This window comes from Amphiura filiformis, chromosome 18 (genome assembly GCF_039555335.1).
Source record: "Amphiura filiformis chromosome 18, Afil_fr2py, whole genome shotgun sequence".
Taxonomy (NCBI): domain Eukaryota; kingdom Metazoa; phylum Echinodermata; class Ophiuroidea; order Amphilepidida; family Amphiuridae; genus Amphiura; species Amphiura filiformis.
This window is the reverse complement of record NC_092645.1, coordinates 34,332,398-34,355,843: the sequence shown is the minus strand read 5'-3', so window position 1 is coordinate 34,355,843 and position 23,446 is coordinate 34,332,398. Positions and strand designations below refer to the sequence as shown.

Here is a 23,446-nt window from a genome sequence, read left to right as displayed (position 1 = left end):
CACCCCCCCGACATACACCGCCCACATGCACCACTTCATATACCTACACACACAACCCCACCCCCACCCGGAGGTGGCACTCACATGTTAAGGTGGCACAGGTATCTAAAAGAAGACCCTGCACATCTGAAGCTAAGCTCCAAACTGTGGACCCACTTGAATATTTACTTGCATTTGGGCTTTTGTTGAGTTGAAATCGCCACTGTGTTACTATACTGTAAGAATAATGTTCATTTTATTACTGAACTTTCAACATAATTTTATGTTGTTTTCAATATTCGAACATCCTCAGTTGCTGGATGTCTATGGTTATGGTTGTATTATATTGTTGGGTGTGTGGGCTTGTTTATACAGTATATGCATAATTTTGTAAATGTAATCATATGTATTTTAATTTCTTGTAGCTAGTATGTGTATATGGTAATAATTTTATGCCTTCTATGTGTATTTTTAAATATATGTTTGTGTTGTATCCTAGGCAGCAAGGGAGAACAGTGCTGGTCACTAATTGCTTGTCCCAGGTTAAAGAATTAATAAATAAATGAATAAATAAATAAATAAATGCAGAAAGTATCCAATGTGTGTTGCAAATGTGGGAATAGTAAAAAATAGTAGTCACTGCAACAAAATTCTTCTCCTCTGTGTTGAAAACTTTAAAACTTGTTAAAATTTTGAAATGAAATGGGAATTTTGAGTTTTATTCTCGCCATTTTGATAAAAAAACATAAAAAAATTGAATTTCTTGATTTTCAAAGAGGACTATGTGCATGATTTTACTATAGAATTTGTGTACATCGTGGAACATACTATTTGCGTGGCTGTGTGTAGTAAGCTGTTGTACACAAATAGCTTTGCTAATATATTAGTCGCGGTGTAACAAGCGTAGTTGAACGTTCCACAATGTACACAAATTAAAAATTTTTCTATAACATGCATGTGCCGCAGAGTTGCGACTCAGAATTTAATAAAGGAGTACTTCGTGACCCTAGCATCCTCTTTTTATGACATTTTTCAGTATACAGCCTGTCTCAAAAAAAATTGTTGAAGTGAAAAGCGCCCTCTGTGACAATTAGAAAACACCGTTGTGACATAATGCTTACATCAACGTCAAGGGCATAGTCTTAGCTCTCAAATGCCGTTTAGTCTGCTCAATTTGCTTGTTTTAATCTCGAGATATGCTTACTTAACAACGAAAGGGTAAAATCACAATTGTGCCACTTTTACTAGGGAAGAGGCCTGTACATGTAAATCAATGATAGGATCAAGTTTATCAAGAGTTCCTTCGTGAAATCAAAAGAATGCATCAATTACACAACAATACATAATAATTTGGTTTTTAATGTTATATCATGATAATTAAAGGTATAATGGTTCTCTTTTTCCACTTACGACAAATGAAACAATAAATAAATATTTCACATTCTGCTGTAAAATTAAATACATCTGCATGTCAATGATTTTACAGCTTTTTACCATGGTATACTGTTAATATCTTCTCATTTGTCATTCAAGACATGTTAAAAGACAAACAAATATTGTACACTTATAGGTTAATGAACTTTGACAAGTTCATGAAATTAGACAAATTAATGCACGCGTGCTGGTGTTGATGCATCTAATGCGAAGGGGGAGTGCATTAGACGCATCAACATTAGCTATCATTGATTTACATGTACCAGCCCTATTCCCTAGTAAAAGTGGCACAATTGTGATTTTACCTTTTTGTTGTTAACTAAACATATCTCGAGATTAAAAAGAGCAAATTGAGCAGAACAAACGGTATTTGAGAGCTAAGACTGTGCGCTTGACGTTGATGTAAGCATTATGTCACAACGGTATTTTCTAATTGCCAAAGAGGGCGTTTTTCACTTGCACAATTTTTTTGAGACAGGCTGTATATCCACGGAAAAAGCCTATTCCTAACATTTCAGTTGATTCCGATTTTGCGTTTGCGAGTTATGCATGATTATGTGTATTACACTGCGCCATAGACAATGCGTTGTAATTTCGTTCTGGTATACCAGAACAAAATTCAAATTTCACCATATCTTTGCTAAACGAATTAATCTGCAAAATATAATTTGTACATAAACATTATGTAGCCAGAGATTTCCAGTAATATAAAAATCTCAATTTTTTTGAGAAAAGTGAGGGGATGAGGTTGTGGATCACGAAATGCCCTTTTAAGACGGCCTAATATTAGTTTAAGCCACAGGTGGGAGCAAAATAATATACTGATTATTAAGTTGCAAAAAGGTTATTCACACCTGCAGTTATTGGTATCATTTGCCACAGACCGTAACTGTAATAAACATTGTAATTTAACCACTTCCACACTGGTGTCGACTGCAGACAACAAATTCCAATTTTTATATAATCTAACAAAATTCGGAAATGTACATTTTCATGATCATATTTGGAATCAGTATGAAAAATGCATTAAAATGAGTACAAACAAGTCTAGTATTGGTTCAGTGGTTCTTGAGATAGCTCTTGATATTTTGAGAAAATATCTCAAAACTTTTATGTTGAAGCCTATAGCCAGCATGCAGTGCATTAATGTTCAAGTAGATTACATTCAAGGCAGTATCAGTGAGCCCTGCAAAAAGCAAAGGATAAGTCTAATTCTATTCTGATAAGGTCTGGAAAACTGGACAAGACTGAGGAAGAATGGACTATTTTCCAGTTGAAATCCAAACACCTCTTATGGAAGACATGACATTAATCTCCCACACAGGGAGTATACATTTCAAATGGGGTTACCTGAATGGGGGGACTCCATTTGAAATTGGATTTCAACTGGAATAGCCCGATGTAGTGATGGTGATAAAAATGTTCATGACGCTCTATTTGATTGCCTACTGTTTACAGCATCCTTATTTAGGTCAAGTTTGATATTATTACTTTCAGGGTATCAGTATGTTACAAATAAAGCACACCAACAACAATGCTAACATCTGCAGAGATTTGATAATTATTTAAGATTTTCAGATTACACTGATAATGCCTTTATTGTGCAAAGCTTGAAGCACAAAAGTTTTAACATCCGGTTGGCAACAGCTGAAAATCAAAATGATATATTTTCAGATTATTAAGCTATTCCACTTAAAATACACATCCCCTATGGAAGATGACAACTCAATTCCGGTTTAAATATATACGGTACATGCATTTCCAGGGGATATTTTTGCTTGTTTTATGGCAAATTCCAGCTGAAAATGGGAAAATGTTAAAATCCAATTATTTGGCCCATATTTGGGGAATTTTGTATAGAATACCAACATCTTTCATTATTATGTTTTGATGGATCCACGTGTGTTAAAATATTGGATCCAAAATATAATAATGATAAAATTGGATGCTTTACGCCCAATATTTGGTCGAGCTATGAGTTTTAAAATATTGGACAAGACATAGTCAAGTCCAATATTTTAAAACTCGTAGCTCGACCAATAAATATGGACCCAATTGATCCAATTTTATATCACACCTTGACCGCTGTTTTGGGATAAAAATGATTGGGTAATGCAAGACTAAAAACAATTTTGGTTGAAATTTTGTAATCTTAGAAAGGGGATATGGCTTTGAAATGGAATAGCTAATTGTTTTTGGTATTTTCATACTTTATTTTAATTTGCATGTATATATATTTATTTTAATTATTATTATATTATATACTCAAAATTGCATAAAATAAGACATTAAATGTAATGTGACTTTTGTGTTTTGACTTTTTCATACCAGCAGAATTACATTTCATCATATTAAATTTCAGCACTTTTTTATTATCTCTGAGTAGCATTGAAATATTTTGATTATGCTATCAGAGTTCTCTGTAAACATACATGCTGGCTGATAAGTCAGCTTATGAACTTCTGCAGGCTTATGAACTTATGGCCCCCTGGCTAAGCCACTGCCCCCCCCCCGGCCCCCCCCCTGTGAGAAGTCTTGGCCCCTCTTGCCCCCCCCCCCCTGTGGCATGCTGGCCGCCCTCTTTTGATGAGTTTGCCCCCTTGAAAGTTGAATTGTTTGCCCTTTGCCCACCCTCTGAAAAGTGCTGGCTACGCCACTGTCTGCAGGTCATACCTTATGTTATATCCTTCATTAATATATTCTCGTTCGTTAATTGGTTAAACGAGTATCATGTGACCAAAAATAGTTTTGCTATTTTGCAATGCAGTCAAAAAGCCGATTGATGAGGGAACGAGGTACTATTCAAAGTACTAGCTCCCGGGGAAATAGTTATACTATCACCCTCTGAGCGTATGACCTCATACCAGCGTCGCAGTTCCTAGTGGTCCGTGCAACTCGCCACATACGCGGGATATCACATCCGGTTCTGGGGTATTAATGTGTCGCAAGTCATGTTGTCTTACGCAGCACACAAGCAGCACTGAAGTGCAGCTAAAATACAGCGGTTCCATGCCATAATCTGAGTTACATCAGGATTAGCATGATTAGTATCTTAATATTGACAGCAAAATACTGGCAGAGAACATGGTTACTCGTTTCACGGCGGTATTGTAGAGGTTAAATCATTTTCACGGTAAGCTTTAGCCACTCAACTGTGTGCGTGTTGTGTGCATGTAGGCCTCGTGCATTCAATCAAAACAAAGCGAGGCCAGCCTAGCCTTGACTAGGCCTAGCCTAGATTTATACCGTGGCCTATGACTATGATAAAGGCCTTGCGTTTCTAATATTTTAACCAATTAATGAACAAATAATATATTAATGAAGGATATAAAACAAATATTTACTGCTCTAAATTCGGGATCTGGTGGAATCTATTGGTCCCCTCGGTGAACTGGAGACCGTGAGCCTACTATTTTCCCTCGACCTGGCGGTCTCGGGAAAATAGTAGGCTCACGGTCTCCAGTTCACCTCGGGGACAATAGATTCCACCAGATCCCTCATGAGCAGTAAATATTTGTATAATATTGCTCACCACAAATTGCTATTTATATACAACAAAACAAATAACATGCTAAATGGTCACACAACCACTCAGTGGGTGGTTGAATAACAACAGCTCATAGTTGACAACACAACGTTGAATGAAGAAAATACGATGGGATTGCAAGCTATGTTGACAGCATCTCAACACACGATTCTGAAACGGTAACAGTTTAGGGATGAAATTAAAACTTGACCTGCGGTTCCCATTGTTTAGAACAATCCCGGGAGAACAATAGCAACCGGACGGAAATGCCGGTCAAGTTTTAATTTCATCCCTTAGCTGATGTCAAAATGACAGAGTCCAATATCATTCAGTCTACATGTTGCTAAACATCTACATTGTATAATATGACCCCTCAGCTGGTTGGGTTTTGCTACACCTTTCCCACTTTGCAGATTTATAATTACCTCTCCCCACCCACACACACTTTTTGTACCACCCCTTGGTAAAGTAACCTCAAATTATATTTTAATATGTAGTTGGATGTAGTTTAGCATATGTGCAGTATTTAAAAATACTCCACATGATAAACTACATCCAAAGCTGATACTCCCTGCTAAACTACGTCCAAAGCTGGTTCATGATTACACTAAATAGTTACACTACTGTAACACGGCATCAGTAATCAGTAATCCTTTCACTAGTGGGGGGGGGGGGGGGAGGAAAACTCGAGAAACAGATGTCATAAGGGTCATAAGAACAGTTTTTCTGAATGTGTTAATTTAAGAAGGGGGCATTGAATGCGAGAAAATTATTATTTATTATTTAAATAAAGGAAATTTAAAAAATGCATAATAACACAAAAAAATATTGAGTAGTAGTAAGTTTTATTTTACATACGTTTCACAAAGCAAAATATTACTCACAATATGTGACTGGCCATATCAAAAGGATGCTTTTGTGCACATCACCATATAGGCCTACCATGTACTTGCTTCATTGGCATACTTGATTTTATTAATACCAGCTGAAAATTTGTAATTCATTCATATATCCAAAACAGACTATAATTTTTAATAATTACAATCTATTTTCATAGAGATGCAGTGTTAAAACACTCTGTACAATATCACGGTGCAGTTTTGGCATGTCATACTGTTGTTACCTTTGCAAGACCTAGTACATCCTTGATCAAACAAGGTGTTTATACCATTTATAAACATATATTTGACACATATATAACCATATGTTAGGCATGCACACCTAGATATTATATTCTCACAAACATATCATATCAAGTCACAAATATCATCACATATCAAAACCGGCTTATTGGTTATCTATATTCAATATTTATTTTCGGCCATCAGTAATACTGTGCTCAGTCAGTGTACACCCTGTATGTTGATTAACACTGTATGAGCAAATTAATATTGATAGCCTGTATTTTTTTCTTAGGATTTCATTATGAATTTGTTAGAATTTTTTAATTTTACAGTGTGGCGGTGTTTGCTAGCCTGTGTTTCTTAGGATTTTTTGTCAACATTTTATCATTGACATCTTCAGGAAAATCACTCTTTTCGAATACCTGTACAAGGCCTGTTGTCAAGTAGAATTTACATTATCGACAATCGCCAAATCTCAAGATCCGACGTCAGCAAGTTGTCAACAAAGCAATACACCAATAAAGTCAAAATATTAATTTCAGAGACCATGTTATACATCGTTTTTTTGCATCAAAATATTATCGTATACCCCATACACGCAATTACGTGTCATCAGAATTTTATATAATAATGGAAAGGTAATCTGCACCATTTACGAATGAAATAGAAGATGGATGCAGTTATTTCATGGCAAATAATGGCGATGTTAAGGGATCCAAAATGAAGCGTTTATTGCGTTTCGACAGTATTTTTGTGGGACATGAGAGCACCTCAGACCTATCGAATTGCATTCTGAATCGAAGAATGTCTTTCTGATATCAAATAATTTTCATTTTTGAAAATCACAATATAATATAAATTTTATGACAAATTATAAAAATTGATATTTTTCAAATTTTGATATATAACAGTCCTCGAAGTAAATTATATAAATCTAATGATATATTCTTAAAGTGTATGTAGCAGGAGGAAATGCCGACGGTCAATTGAAAATTTTGACCTTTCATATTGAAGATATGGATTTTTTTCCCAAAAAGACCTAATTTTTTTGGCGTTTTAGGAAAAAAATCCATATCTTCAATCTGAAAGGTCAAAATTTTCAATTGATCGTCGGCTTTTCATCCCACCTACATATACATTAAGTATAAATCATCAGATTTATAAAGTTTACTTCAAGTACTGTTAAATATCAAAAATATCAATTTTAATGATTTGCCATAAAATGTGTATTAAATTGCTAATTTCAAAAATCAAAATTATTTGATATCAGAATGACTTTCTTCGTATTCAGAATGCAATTCGATATGTCTGATGTGCTCTAATGTCCCAAAATAAATACTGTCCAAACGTTCATACCCCAGCCCTTAAGCTTTTCTCTAATTTTTTTAATGATTAATCTTTGTCGACAGTTGATCCATGCTTGTTGACAATCGGGAAAATTGCTTTGTCAACAATACGAAAGCCTTGTCGACAGCAGCCCTAATGAGTATTGATACCGCCTGGTTTCTTTTCTGATTTATCTACACGTATTGAAGTGCTCAATATAATAAGTTAATAAAAATGTACTCCATCCGCCACTTTTCTAATGACCATAAATCTAAAGGACTGCTGTTATGTTTGGAAGACTCTCTTCCAAAGTGTAGGCCTATATATTGAATTTTCTTTGCATGAGACATAGACACTGCACATAACATCTTGCTACCATAAAAGGACATATAAATTTACAAGTAAGTATATAGTAATAAACACCTCAAAAAAGTAACTAACCCCCCTTACATAATAGCCATTATTCCAAAATGGGCTATTGTATTACAAATCTGTAAAGTGCGTTGGAAGCAGAATTTATTTCTGCGCATTTTGATACCTCATTTGATAAGACAAAACAATAAAACACCGGTCAATTTAATGTAGTGAAGTCCAGGTTTGAAAGTTGCATTTGCAACAATACAAAGACACTCGGACATCATTGCACAGATTTCCTTCCATTATACTGAATACAAATCAATAGAATTTACTGCAACTTTCAAATCTTGGGTTACATTGATTTAAACGTTCGCTGTGACGTCAATATTTAGACAAAACGCGCAGAAATAAATTCTGCTTCCAACACACTTTACAGATTTGTAACACAATAGCCCTTTTTTGAATAATGGCCATTATTTAAGGGGGTTAGTTACTTTTTTTGAGATGTTTAGTTATAGTAACATGTTGTAAGAGCACCATTGTAAACACATCTGTGTATCAGATGACACAAACAAACAGTGGACAATTCCAGTTGAAATCCATACACCCCCCTATGGAAGACATGACTTTAATCCCTAACGCAGGGGATGTAGATTTCAAATGGAGTCACCTATTCAGATAATCCAATTTGAAATTCACACCCCTTGTTTGGGAGATTAAGGTAATGTCTTCCACAGTGGGTGTAGGGGTTTCAATCGGAACAGCCCAATGCATAAATAGTGGTTTTGTTCTGTACATATTACAGTTCACACAATATATTTTAACAACTTCTGATACAGCACTCTTTAAATTTACATCTTGAACTATTAGGCGACGAAAAAAAGAAAACTTGTTCTACGGGCGGACGGACCTTTCAAGTAGGGTCGGTCGGTCGGGGTATTTTTTTTTTTGATATGACCCAAAAAATTACCAAAATCGGTACATATTTGCAATTTGGGAAAATACAAACATTTTGTTCCTGAAATTGTCGAAATTTGGGTCGGTATTTATTTGTACAGGAATTTTTTTCCCAATTTGTTCAAAATCCGGGTCGGTCGGGCCCGTAGAACAGGGTTTTCTTTTTTCGTTGCCTTATGTACACAATACATACCCTCACTTTTTAACAAATGTTGGGTTGTTAAAATGATGCATGAATTAGGCTATTCCATTTAAAATCCATGCATATGGAAGACATGATCTTAATCTCCCACACAGGGAGTGTGAATTTCAAATGGAGTCACACATTCAGATAGTCCCATTTGAAATTCACACCCCCTGTGTGAAAGATTTAGTTCATATCTTCCATAGTGATGTATGAATTTCAACTGCAATAGCCCATTACTGGCTCTGACTGAAGTAAAAAAAAAAACTTATTTTAGCTGAATAATTACTATTTCTCAATTGTGTTTCAATCAACTCTTTTTCAATGTTTGATCAATCCCTGTGGAGGTGCACTCAACTTGTGACTGGAAAGAAATTGAATTATCCCTCATCTGAAGATGACCCTCAGCCAAGATGGCCGCAATGGTCATGGCAAAGGATTGAATACTTGGATTTTGAGCTGACCCGATCGATGAATTAGTCATTTACACAAATGGCCAATGGTGCAGCATCACAGAGGATCATATTTCCACATGGAAGTAAAAAAATTCCAAGTGAAAACTTTATTGTATTTGAAAAATACCAATGCCCCATCAATCAATTAGAATTGGTGCCGCTTGGATAGTAAGCAATAGACTATTCCAATTTAAATCCATGCCCCCCTATGGAAGCCATAACATTAACCTCCCACACAGAGGGTGTGAATATTGCTAATGAGGTTTCCTGAATGAGTGACACTGTTTGAAATTCACACTCCCTGCATGGAGGATTAAGGTTAGGTCTTCCATAAGGGGTGAATAATTGATGGATTTCAGCTGGAATAGCCCGATGCCATTAATTATATCATTCAAATGCAGAATTTTATCAGCTTCATTCCATAAGTAAATTAAGAGTCACTATTTATATTCACAAATTTAAATTAGATCATTAAAAATTAATTACAGGCAGTCAAGAGGGCATCCGGCATTTTCCAAAAGATTCTATATTTTCTTTTACTGCACATATTTGTAATGCAGCGGTGTTTACCAGAGATGCCAACATTAACATCCAGAAAATAGCGAGGATTCAAACAAAAAAGAGGGAAATTTTTAAAATTACATGCAACTTCAAGGGCACAAAACTTGTCAGAAATAGGGAGCTTGCCAAATTTGGGTGTCAAAATGGACATAAATGTTAACAAAAATAGGGAGCCTCCATCTAAAATAGGGAGGGTTGGCATCTCTGATGTACTGTGAAATTCAAAAAAAGCTGGGGCACACAGAGGCAAGCTTAAATTATTAAGAATTCCGTGTCTTTAAATAGAAACATGTTTCCAAATTAATGTATCTGTAACAAGAAAGTGTTTTATAGTACCATACAAATAGGAATACACATTTTACATACATTTGTAGAATTTTAAAACTTTTTCAGACAAGCAATCGAAAACTTACTCATAAATTCCTGTGACTCATCCAAATTCACTCTTCTTCAGCCGATTATACGACTGCTGGTACACATGTACAACTTAAAAATGTTGTTACAATTTATCTTTTTTTTACAATTTATCTTCTTAAAACAATCTACATTTTATACAAACAAACGGAAATTAACAAATTAACAAAATTGATCTAATATTCCACGACTACGCAAACATGTAAAATGAATTTAGTTATTTGACATATAATGTATATATTTGTATAATACTCTACAAGAAATAAAACTTATATAAACAAATAATAACTTTATATACAACATATTATGGTATGTACAAGTCTGATCTACAATGATCAGTGTGTTCTTCGACACAAGGTATTTCATCAAATTTAATATTTCTTACTAAAGGGGGAATAATATTCTCATCGGCTGCCTATCTTATCCCCACTCTGTGACAGTAATAATGTGAAAACATGTTATGTATGGGGATGTAAAGACATTTTCTTTCACAATATTTTGAAATTACAAGCCAGTTTTTACTAAAACAATTGACAGATGGAGTGTGAAAGTCAATTGTATTTAACACTAACTTACTGCAGGCTTTTTGGCAGAGGGGAAGGAAAGAAAAGAAAGGAAGGGAGAAGATGAAGAAACCTTTTTTCACTGGGGTGGATTTGAGCCCCTGACCATTGGGTGCTAGACACACAAAAGGCCATAGTGCACCACAGGAAATACCTCAGGTGGTCACCCTTTCCATGCCCATGCTTTTGCATGATGATGCAATCCCATCACATGGGATACTTGTCTTTGATAGGGTTAGATCAAAGAAAAAACAAGCCTGTGATAAAATGAACCATTCTCCTTTAATATTTGTATTGTACTTGAATTCAGCCTTGGTAGAAAAAAAATTAATGTTGCTATTTATACAGCGCCTTTCACATTTTTGCATTTTCACTTTTTTTTTTTGCCCTACATTTATTCTACTGTCGTTAGAATATGTCAGCTGCCATACAATGCCCAAGGCATGCTCATACCCTTGGTCGGCGCACAATGGACAATATTCATAACAGCTCCCCATTTCACCCCTGGGTAGAGAGGGGCAAGAAAGGTAAAGCACCTTGCCCAAGAGCGCAACACAATGGCACAGCCAAGGCTCAAATTCGCAAACCACTGCTTACAAGGCAGAGCCCGTTCAAATTTCCTTGAATTTTCTTGGTCCAACTTAAGTTCTTTAAGGGAAGGGGTATGAACGTTTGGACAGTATTTATTGTGGGACATTAGAGCACATCAGACATATCGAATACGTAGAATGTCCTTCTGATATCAAATAATTTTGATTTTTTGAAATTCGCAATGTAATACACATTTTATGGCAAATCATTAAAAATTGATATTTTTGATATTTAACAGTACTCGAAGTAAACTTTATGAATCTGATGATTTATACTTAAAGTGTATGTAGGTGGGATGAAAGCCGACGATCAATTGAAAAATTTGGAAAAACATCCATATCTTCAATATGAAAGGTCAAAATTTTCAATTGATTGTTGGCTTTCTTCCCAGCTACATACACTTTAAGAATATATCATTAGATTTATAAAATTTACTTCGAGGACTGTTATATATCAAAAATTTGAAAAATATCAATTTTTTATAATTTGTCATAAAATTTGTATTATATTGTGATTTTCAAAAAATGAAAATTATTTGATATCAGATATACATGCTTTGTATTCAGAATGCAATTCGATACGTCTGAGGTGCTCTCATGTCCCCTAAAAATACTGTCGAAACGCTCAAAACGCTCATTCCAGATCCCTTAAGATAATGAAGTAAATAAATACAAGAGCTGTGATTTAATTTCAGAAATGGGCTTGAAAGTTAGTGAAGCTAGCTTAAGATATAGGACTTTGAACATCGATTGAAAAATAAGTCAAGTTTTCAACACGCAATATAAACAAACATGTGATATATCAATGCAAACTATATTTTTAGAACTTGCTTACCGTACCTAATATGCGAAAAAGTAACTTTGCCGACTTTCCAGCTCATTTGCGGTGGATAATCACCAACCAAAATCAAATCGCTCATCAAATTATGTTGTTATACAAGTATAGAGCCTTTGCTCTATTGAGCAATTCTCATTGACATAATACACCACTATATAGCTATAATATAGCACTCATGCTAGAAGGCCTAATTCTGTTTCTAGCCCAGCAATTATGCCTCATCACAAGTTGAGAGTAATGCCATGCTGAATTTCGCAGTAGCGGATTCGAATCAGTTCGTTTTACTGGTTGTAACAAAAGCGAACCGGGGTAATCACTCTTCTGGATGTGTCCATATGTCCCACAGGATTAGGTTAGCGCATGACTCGAATCACTACGAAATCAAACATGATGCTACTCTCAACTTGAAATAAAACTGATTTCAGGCCAATCTGAGGACCATTCCTCATTATACTCATGCTTTGAAGGGCTAATTCTGTCTATCTCCCTGATACAGTGATCCCTTAGCTAGGCTACTCTGCGGCCCATTCCTCATAGAGGCTTGTGGCCCAGTGGCTATACTAGAGCTCTTGGTAGACTCATACGATGGCCCTCCGACATTGGCTGGGTTGGGTCCATGACGCATTGATACATCTGCACCGCCTTCGTGCACGTAGTTATCACTGAAAAAATAATAAGTGGCAAAAAAGTGAAATGACCGAATGTTCAGACTCATTCTTGTGTTTTAATCAAATCGGCTTAAATTTCTAGTTAAAATCCATACACCACAATGGCAGACATGATCTTAATCTTCCACACAGGGGGTGTAGATTTCAAATAGAGTCACCCATGCAGGTAACTCCATTTGAAATTTACACTCCCTGTGTAAAAGACTAACTGTCTTCCATAAGGGGTGTACAGATTTCAACTGGAATAACCCATTATTTTACATTATTATGTTTTGATGAATCCAAGTGTGTGAAAATATTGGATCCAACACATAATAACAATAAAATTGGATGTTTTTACGTTAAAATTTATTGTTCTCGCTATGAGTTTTAAAATATTGGACTCAACTACGTTTCGTCCAATATTTTAAAACTCATAGCTCGACCAATAAATATGGGCTCAATCGATCCAATTTTTTATCAATATCTGAAATGCTTGTGGGCTAGTTGTTAACTATACGGTAACTGGGGCATCTTTAGAGAATGATTTCATATATCAGTGCACATGGGCTGTTTACCACTGAAGCTGATTGCACAAATGGTGACCAGTTCTTTTCTTCTCCCAAGGAGATCGTCACAACAACAATAGCGTAGGAGTCTGTAAAATTTCGAAACAACCACAATGGGTACTGTTTTATTGCCCTAGAAATAGGAACAATCTGCTATTATGTTTCAATAACAGTCCTGGTGAACATGCTCAATACCTGATAGCCCTGATAAATCTGTACATATTACTTACATAAGAAGATCTGCATTAGGTCCTTTGGCAAGACTAGAGTCCCTGCCCTTGGCTGCAGTGCTATGAGATGAATTGTACTCTGTTCTCTCTGGAGTCTTGGCTCTTGCTGCTTGAACCGTCTTAGGCCTGCATTAGTCCAAATAATAATAATAGGGGGTCAGAAGAAAATTTGAAAATGCTGCCATATGGCTAATTTTGGAAAGAGTGTGTGCAGAAATGCAGAATCATGAATCATTGAAAATGGACATCAAATTCTCATGTTCTAGCCAAACATGTTTTCGTAAAATACTCTGATTTCTGTCGAAAAGTGTCCAATTTGGACAATTTTGAATTTTTTCCTTACAACTCTTAGAATTGCATATTTTGGAAGTGTAAGTGGACTTATTTTAATATTTGATTACATGAAAGGTTGAAAATGTATAGTTTTTATATATAAATATGTCCAAAATGGCAGAAAGCTACTTAAAATGCCACCATCACCCACCCACCCCCAAAAAAAAAACCATATGACAGAGTCTAGCTAATTAAAAATTTAAAAAAATTAAATATACAAGGCCAATATCCCCCCCCCCTGCAGAAAAAATGCTTAAACCCCATTGGTACTGAATCCATGTACATCACTGGTCTGTAAGTCCCTAAATATGTTACTTTTTTGTGGCATATGTGCAGATTTATAACATTACTAATTGGAGCTCAAAGAAGAACTTTCAAAAAATTTAATTTTCAAAATTGAAAATACATAATTTACTAATAATTATAAAGATTTTAATCAAATTGATGTTGATATTGTTGAAGTGAACATCCAAACTCTAACATAAACTTTAAAAGTGGAAATTTTTGTGTTACATTTATTTTGTACTTTTTGCGTTCCATGCAGATACCACAGAAAAAAACCCAGTAATGTTCTTTAACGTTTAGGTTTGTAAGAAAACTGAATATTACACAGCAGTTCACAATCAGTAAAGTTAAAAAAAATACATGCATGAATGGATTTCAACAAGAATAGCCCATTTACAGTAGAAATGTCATTTGAAGGAACACAGCTGTCAACAGTGTGATGATTCTCCACGTATTTTTATTTCAACTGGAATCATTTAGCAAGAACAAAATAAATTAAAATACACACTTTTTCTTTTCCTTGACTACGGCAACTGTATTTGTTTTGGCTGGGCCTGTTGTCTTGCTTGTTGAAGCCTTGCTTGTTGAAGCCTTGCTTGTTGAAGTCTTGCTTGTGGTGGCCTTGCTAGTTTTACTTTTTGCTTTAAAATAAAGAATAAAAAACATGAAAAGAAGGAAAACTGTCATTCTTGGTAAGGTAAAGTTAAGGTTCATAGCAAAGCGACATGTCTGTTCCCTTTCCTTATACCCCAAGGTCAGGAATGATGCAATTATGTTCAGTTACAGTAAGGTTAGTTTATCAGAGATAATTTCTCTGATTGTGAAGCAGACTCTGCTTCAAACAGTACTACATAAAATATAATTGTAAAAGCGAGAAGGGTGACCAACCCCGGTTCTGATATCTGCAATCAATCCTAGGTTCCAGGATCGTGCATAGGTAAACTGAGCACATAAAGCCCATCCGACAATACTTAAATTGAGGTACAGCATGTACATAGGAAGAAGAAGAATGAACCATACTAGGACAGCCTAGGCACAAACCCCTATTCTTGAGACAATATTATTGAGCCATTCTATTTAAAATCCATACTCCCCTGTGGAAGATTTTGGAAATATCTTCCACAGAGGGAGTATGAGTTTCAAATAGAATAGACAGTTGGGTAACTTCCATTTGAAATACTCACTCCAGTTGTGGAAGACATAGGTAACGCCATAATACAGGGGGAGTATGGGTTTCAAAGTGATTAACCCTGATTAATTACACTTGAAAATTCATACTCCCCTGTGGGAGATATTTCAAAATCTTCCACAGGGTGAGTGTGGATTTTAAATGGAATAGCCCATTTTGTGTCTTTCACATACCTGCTGTAGATGTCTTCTTTGCTGGAGACTTTGCGTTGTCATCCTTCAGCATACGCAGTACACCTTCAGCTTTCTTCTGGTCATAGTTAGTAGTCTCCAAAGCAAGCGTTATCATGGTCTCGGAGGCTTGCGGGAAAACTTTCTTCAGATTGTCTTTAACTGCAAAAGAAATATGAATGGATAATATATGAAAAGTGATGAAACCCTATTACTCAGTCATTTTTGAAAATTACTCATGACTACTCAGTCATTTCTAAAGTAAAGGTTTGTGGGACAGTTGGCAGTTAGCTACCTGTGTTGGTTAAACCAAGCTTCAAGGGCTTTAAACAGGAAGCCCCATTTGGCCAGTTTGCCACAGAAGAACTGACTTACACCTGTTACTTTGATGACAGACAGAACAGAATTTACATGGATACATTTTAACCTTGACTAATTCCCCAAAGGCAAACCTGAATGTGTGACTCCATTTGAAATCTACACCCCCTCTGTGGGAGAATAAGGTTGTGTCTTCCTTAGGGGGTGTATATATTTCAACTAGAATAGCGCTATTGTTTCTATGACAGGATCAAGACTTACCTCTTTGTTTCTGAGTAGCAGTTAGTTCCTTGGCTTTCTGAGGAGAGCTTGTTGCAGGTTTACTTGATGCCTGTATCAATATGACATATATCATGTTTAGATTATTAAACAGTTTTTTTAATAGAGCTTATTTTAACACCTTGGTCTCTAAAAGTCAAGGACTTCACACTGTCCTGAAGTAGAATTGATTCCAAATCTACGTGCCCAGGAGGGGTGCGCACAAAGTGGCCTGTCACAGTCCCCTCCGCACTTATCCTGAACAAGTCAAATCCACATCCGAGGAAGGCTTGACAACATTTTCAATCCGACAGTGCACCTATTGTTACTTGTTTTGAATTCCTGTGAAAGCATCTCTACACATGATGGATCTATTTTCAATCAAATATTCCGTACATACGCAATATCGGCATGACAAATTCCTGATGACTGGTGGGATGTTCTTGGCAAATTGTGGTATACAGCTTTTGAGACAAACTATAAAATTAAGATGGCCTTAACTTTTATCTTGTAATGTTATGTCCATCTGCCTTATGCTTACAGTATGTACAATATTTGCATTTTTCTCAAAAATTATAGCGCATTGGTGACAAGTAAGTTATGTATATTATAGGGGCAAGGACTACAACTACAACTACTGCACTGAAAATTCAGCAACTCAAGGAAAGTAGTTATTGATTTATTGATCAAATATTGGTTTCCCTCATTTTTGACTGTAACTCCACAACTGTTGTCTGTGCTGAAATAAAATTTCCAGTGCAGTAGTTGTAGTCCTTGCCCCTATAATATACATAAATCTTACTTATCACCAATGCGCTATAATTTTTGAGAAAAATGCAAAAATAGGCACAAAATTCGGCAGGGGTGTAGTACCCCCTTAAACTTGACTTCAATATACATACACTAATCCAAAATGCCTGTGCATGTCCTGATTTAGTAGTTCTCTACATCATGCATTGGGTAGGATACCGATACACACAACATGTCACAACACACAGAGATATATGAAAGAAACAAAAACAGAACATACATCAAAGAGTTAATAAACATGCGAAGTAAGAATATTAATTATACAAAACACTTTGAACAAGAACTCAAAACATTTGGATGTGGTAAAGGACAAGACTGCTTGCCAAAGGTCGATGTGCGTGGAGAAATCTTGAGGTCGCCTGCTTCGTAGCTAAAGGAAGATGATGAAGATAATGATGATGATGACGATGACGATGACGATGATGATAATGATGAAAAGACAAGTATGGATGTTATAAAGCAGTAGTTTCTCCCCACAAGTGGGTCACGGCTACCACACTTGGGCACAGCAATCCAGTTGAACCTATTCAAGAAAACCACCTTGTCATATTTCTTTCACTATAATAGAGGTTGTGCATATGATGTATCATACAGTAAACATGGCGGACTACTCGAATGCATTCAACAACAGCATGATTTCAATCTACCGCGACAGTTCGTCTCACACACATAACAAAATGCTATACCTGCGCCATGATTACGATGAAGGACACTGGTTCAAATTCTTTGTTTGAAGTCATTCGATAAAAGAATGCAGGGCCTCTATACAAAATTTGGACAGGCAGTAGTGGCATCGCAAGGGACACTTACGGGTACATCCCCCAGACTTGATCTTTGCCCCCCAGTCAGAGAAAAAAAAACGAAAAAATTCCACAATGTCAAATTTCCAGACCTCCAACCTGCAATTCACTTTTCATTCCCCAGAAATTCACTCCCCAGATAAAAAAGTTCTGGCGCTGGCACTATTCACTCAGTCGGACATCCGGGAACATTGTCCCCTTCGTCCCCTTTGCACAAGCGTGCGCATAGCAACCAGCTCGAGAAAGGGGAACTGCACATGCGCACACTGGTTTTACAAGGCTATTTCCCCTTTGTGACGTCAGCCCGACCAAGAGAATAGGCATATGCAATTCATTTATTTTCTACTGACAACACAATTACAAACCATCATTCACACCAGACATGACAGACAAACATACTGACAAACACTTACAGGCTCAGGACTAGCAGCTCTCTTAGCCGCCATAGCAGCTTGCATCTGATGAAGCACAGACTTTGGGAACATCAAAAATCAAATGATATATCATTACTTTATCAAGGGATTTAAAAAACCCAATGATACTGGGGACAAAATTACAACTTGTTGTACAGTACATTGAGCTATTCCATATAAAATCCACACTACCCCTGGAAGATTCAGGAAATATCTGCCACAAGGGGGAGTATGAATTTCAAATGGAATTAGCACAGTAACCAACTCTATTTGAAACTTGCCCTCTCTCTGTGGAAGATTCAGGATGAATCTTTCCCAGAGGGTATATGAAATTCAAATGGAGCTGCTTAATGTGCTCATTCCATTTGAAATTCATACTCCCTCTGTGGAACATGTTTACAAAATCTTCCACAGGGGGAGTGTGGATTTTAAATGTAATAGCCCAGTGGCAGCTTGCATCTGATGAAGTACAGACTTTGGGAACATCAAAAATCAAATGATATATCATTACTTTATGAAGAAAAAAAAATGCTAAAGATACAGGGACATACATCTTGAGAAATTTGAAAAAGAGGAACCAGAAATCCATTACCCCATGAGATTTTGCATTGAAAACATGGTATTTTATGGGTGATTCGATCTGCATGTTTATAGTGGGAGCAGATGTACGGTACATTGGCGTATAAATTCTACCCGGTAAGAAATTGCCCGAGAACTTGCTGACTATAAACAATAGCTGTAACGGGTATGCACGTACCATACATCAATATCTTTTTTCAAAGGATATTAGCGCAAGATATTTGCACTATAAACACAACACACAAGGACATATTGTGTGCTGTATTACCGGAAGTAGCAGCCTCTTCATGATGCATTACTTGGATGCACAAGAGTTATCAAAACAAAAGCTACATGCTCGCCGCCATGATCACACTGTTGAACGTATTTATAGCTCGTACAATTGAATACCTGAGTGGAAGATGATCAGCCAATTTATAGATTGCGCTATTATATTTTTCCATCCGCATAGATTTGCAAGTACGACTTTGGGGTCATTGCAGATGTACGGTAATGTTAGTTGTTATGATTTGTGCCGTAACTGTACGTGCCTCACTATAAACAGCAAGAGTTTTACTAAAAATTCGCTGTAAACACTCTGATTGAGTCAAGTTTCATCACATGCACCAGTTCTCAGAGATATCCTGACAAATATGTTGTTAATAGTAACTGTTGTTAAATATGACAAATTCAAGACATATTTTTTTTAAACTAACAAATCATGTGCAATGGATAACATCTTTTTTCTCTTTTAGTCTACATGTATTACATCGACACATATTAAACACATTTACATGTCTATATTTACAACATTTCTGCAGGTTACAAAATATATGTGACCTGCTACCACGAAATGAGCGTAAATCGCAAGTTGGTAGTTTCGAGAAGTCGCGGCTGCTACATTGGTATTCTTTGTTTCACACGCACCAGTTTAAGCCAATGTTATGTCTGTATGTCCTTTGTGAATGGGGGCACAATGGGCCACGAAGTGCATATACTGGCTTGTACATGTGTGTGGCAAACAAAGATCATCAACTCCCGGCATCAACTCAGTCAGCCAGGACGATTCGAAACGTCCAACTTGTGACTTTACGCACATTTCGTGGCAGCATGCAGGTCACAAAGCAGACTAGCAACTCAATTAAACTTGAAGCTGACACTTACAGGTTGAGGGCTTGCAGCTCTTGCCTGACCAGCCTTTATGAAGATTCAACCAATAAGAAGGCAGGAAAATAAACAAGATGACGGACCAATTAGAAGATCATTGTCAAGTCTGGCTTCCCAATTAAAAACACAGCACCTGCTTAGCTTTACTACTAGCAGATGCATTGTTTTTTTATGTCAAGCATATCTACATGTAGGTATTAACAGCTAAAATCTAGATAGTGCTAACAAAACTTCAGCCAGTCACAAGTAACCTGGTTTAGAAGTTGTTGTGATATTCCAGTTGAAATCCATACATCCCTATGGAAGATATGAGCTTAAAAGCTTCTACACGGGGAGTGTTAATTTCATGGGGTTACCCGAATGGGTGACTCCATTTGAAAGCTACACCCCGTGTGGGAGATTAAGGTAATGTCTTCCATAGGATGGATATCAAATGAAATAGCCCATACAGCTATCGTCATGATAGATTAGTGGTCCAAAATTGACTGCAATTTCATTTCTCATGCAAATACATATAAATATTCATAATTATTCATATAATACGAATATTATCAACGAAATACACAAGACTTACAGAGGGACTCCCAGCTTTCATTTGAGCAACAGGACTTGAAGCTCTCATTTGAGCAGGACTCCCAGTTCTCATTTGAGCAGAAGGACTTGCAGCTCTCATTTGAGAAGGACTTGCAACCCTCATTTGAGAAGATGGACTTGAAGCTCTCATTTGAGTAGAAGGACTCCCAGCTCTCATTTGAGGACTCGCAGCTCTCATTTGAGAAGGACTCGTAGCTCTCATTTGAGCAGAAGGACTCGCAGCTCTCATTTGAGAAGGACTTGCAGCTCTCATCTGAGCAGCCTTGAATCAAATAGAAGGCAACATGAGTATGAAAGTGAAAACACTATCAAGATTAGTACAACATAATCATGTAGACTTCATCTTTCATTAGAAATCCACTGCTCAGTGCCATCATGTGTAGCTGCCATGCGTAGATGAGTACAATATTTTGTGTGTAAATTGCCAAATGATCCCAGGGCAGCTATTGCACTTACCCACTTCTGGCACTGAGCAGTTGAAATGTCCTCTCTAACAGCCAGTCTATAGTTCAATGTTTTGTATGAGTTTTGGAAAATGTAGAATATCACTGTAGATAATGTAACATGGAATCTTCTATTTGGAATCTATACAACCCATATGAAAGTTATGACCTTAATCTTCCACACAGGGAGTGTGAATTTCAAATGGGGTTACCTGAATGAAATGTGCACCCCTGTGAGGGAGATTAAGATCTTGTCTGGTGTATGGATTTCAACAGCCCAATGTCAGAGTAAACACTGGCCTTAACACATTGACATGCAACTTATGATATGTGTAGGCCTATTAAGATCATGCTTCCAACACCGGTTTTGGTTTAAAGAAATTCTTCAGGGGTAAGACTGTGGAATACCATCACATACAACATATTGCAGACCTGAAACTGACCATTTGTGAAAAAAGAGGAAAATAGCACAAAATCATGCTAAAAAAGCTCAAATTGGGCTGAAAATAACTACGTAAATTTTAGGAATAAAAATGAGGAAATCAGCTAAAAAGAGGACAAGTTTCAGGTCTGATATTGATGATTAAGATCTTGGTAAACAAGATCTAAATTTCCATTGGCTCAACAACATACTGCCTTGACTGGGATTACTATGCGTCAGATATCATCATCATCAGACAAGACACCTTTTGAACCAACCCATACACTCGCACCTCAAATAAGACATATCTACATATCACATGTGATTCTTACAATACATGCATATTATGTGTCACACCAGTTTTAATCATCTCTGTGTATCAGCTATCTATTGCATGGGTTCTAGAAATTTAAAATGATAATCTGCATTACATGGACATTTTGAGTAATTTGCACCCCTATTTAACACCAGGATGGAGAGTTGGAGACAATCGCATTTATTGAAAACTACCCTCTTTTGCTTTCAAAAACACTTTTGTGAACTTACTCCTTAACCCTCACCACGCAATTTCTTAAAAATTCAAATAATTTCAGAATTGTACATTTTCATGACCATACTTGGAATCAGCATGAACAATGCATTAAAATGAAATTAAACAAGCATATTGGAAAACAAGAAAATATCTCAAAATTATAGCTAGTATGCAGAGCATTAAAACCAACAGAGATACAAATAACTTTCATGAATATCCTTTACATTACTCAGTGGCATCCGCAAGTGGGGGGGGCTACGGGTCTCGATTCCCCCGACTGCATGGTCAAAATTTTGTGGTAAACACCCATTTTTCCCCCGATAGGTTGTATTTCTGCCGACTCACTGACTGACAAAAGTGGAGGGGCAGTCGCCTCCCTTTGCACACTCCACTGACATCACATATTTTTAGCCCAAGAAGGCTGAAAGAACACAGAAATTGCATATATTGCAGATAAATTGCAAATCTGACAACAATAGATAACAACTAGATGCCAACAACAGCAGCAACATACTAAACAGAATGAACTTACAGGGGGGCTCACAGATCTCACTTGGGCAAACTGGTATGTCTAAGTGTAAAGATTAACACAAGGGTTAAAAAACATTGAAAACATTAGTTCACAAAACATTATGTTAGCTACAGGAAATACAGACGGTAAAGGAATTTAGGTACCAGTTATGTTCACCCCTGTATATCCTAAACAAAGACAAGTACATGTATGTCAAAATTAAAACCAGTAGCCAAAACCTGAGTACCTTAGCTCTGATTTAAGACCTTATTTGTTGAAATTGGTTGAGAATTAAAGAAACGACGATCAAAAACCAAAAGAAGGAACAAATGGAAAGTACAGTGCTAGTCATCTTGTTGGAGAACACTTTTTGTGGTATCCAATGGAGCAATCTGCAACTTTTGAATTTGCATCTTCCTTGGGATTTCAATGTTATTTTCAAGTTAATTAAAGTCATAATGTATGATCTTATAATATGAATTTGGTTAATTTTTTTCAAACCTGATTTTTTGGCATATTTGTAATGTTTACACATGTCATAACTTGCACCTAAATGGAATCAGCCAAATTTCTTGTGTTTGTAGGTAAACAGAGCAATGTTCGACATAAAGTCATAATTCAAAGAATTATGACTTTATGTCCTCCCATAGAACAGCGTGTTAAACGGCCAAAATAACAAGCAGTGTTTCTTTCACTTTACCTTGTTATTTCAGCTCAAAATTAACAGAAACCATTCCCGGTAATTATTACTAGTATTATTTCAGCATTTTGAGTATATAATGACAAATTTAAAATTTGAAGGAAATCGTACATTAAGCCTTAAAGGCAGCCAATGATGAGGCAGCTATTGGCTGTTGGTTATAGTTTTAAAGACATATCTGTCTTTTTTA

General features: G+C 36.3%; 1 protein-coding gene across 1 annotated transcript in view; it reads right to left on the bottom strand.

Annotated features, from left to right (window-relative positions):
- Window positions 1-12,058: 12,058 nt before the first annotated feature.
- LOC140139105 (uncharacterized) overlaps window positions 12,059-23,446 on the bottom strand; it is a 40,961-nt gene continuing 29,573 nt past the window's right edge. The window contains exons 13-17 of the mRNA XM_072160887.1: window positions 16,311-16,380; window positions 15,735-15,893; window positions 14,881-15,013; window positions 13,755-13,880; window positions 12,059-12,970 (exon numbers count right to left, since the gene is read on the bottom strand). Coding sequence (XP_072016988.1) covers window positions 12,778-12,970; window positions 13,755-13,880; window positions 14,881-15,013; window positions 15,735-15,893; window positions 16,311-16,380 — 681 coding nt within the window. The 3' untranslated portion in view covers window positions 12,059-12,777. The remainder of the gene's footprint in view (window positions 12,971-13,754; window positions 13,881-14,880; window positions 15,014-15,734; window positions 15,894-16,310; window positions 16,381-23,446) is intronic.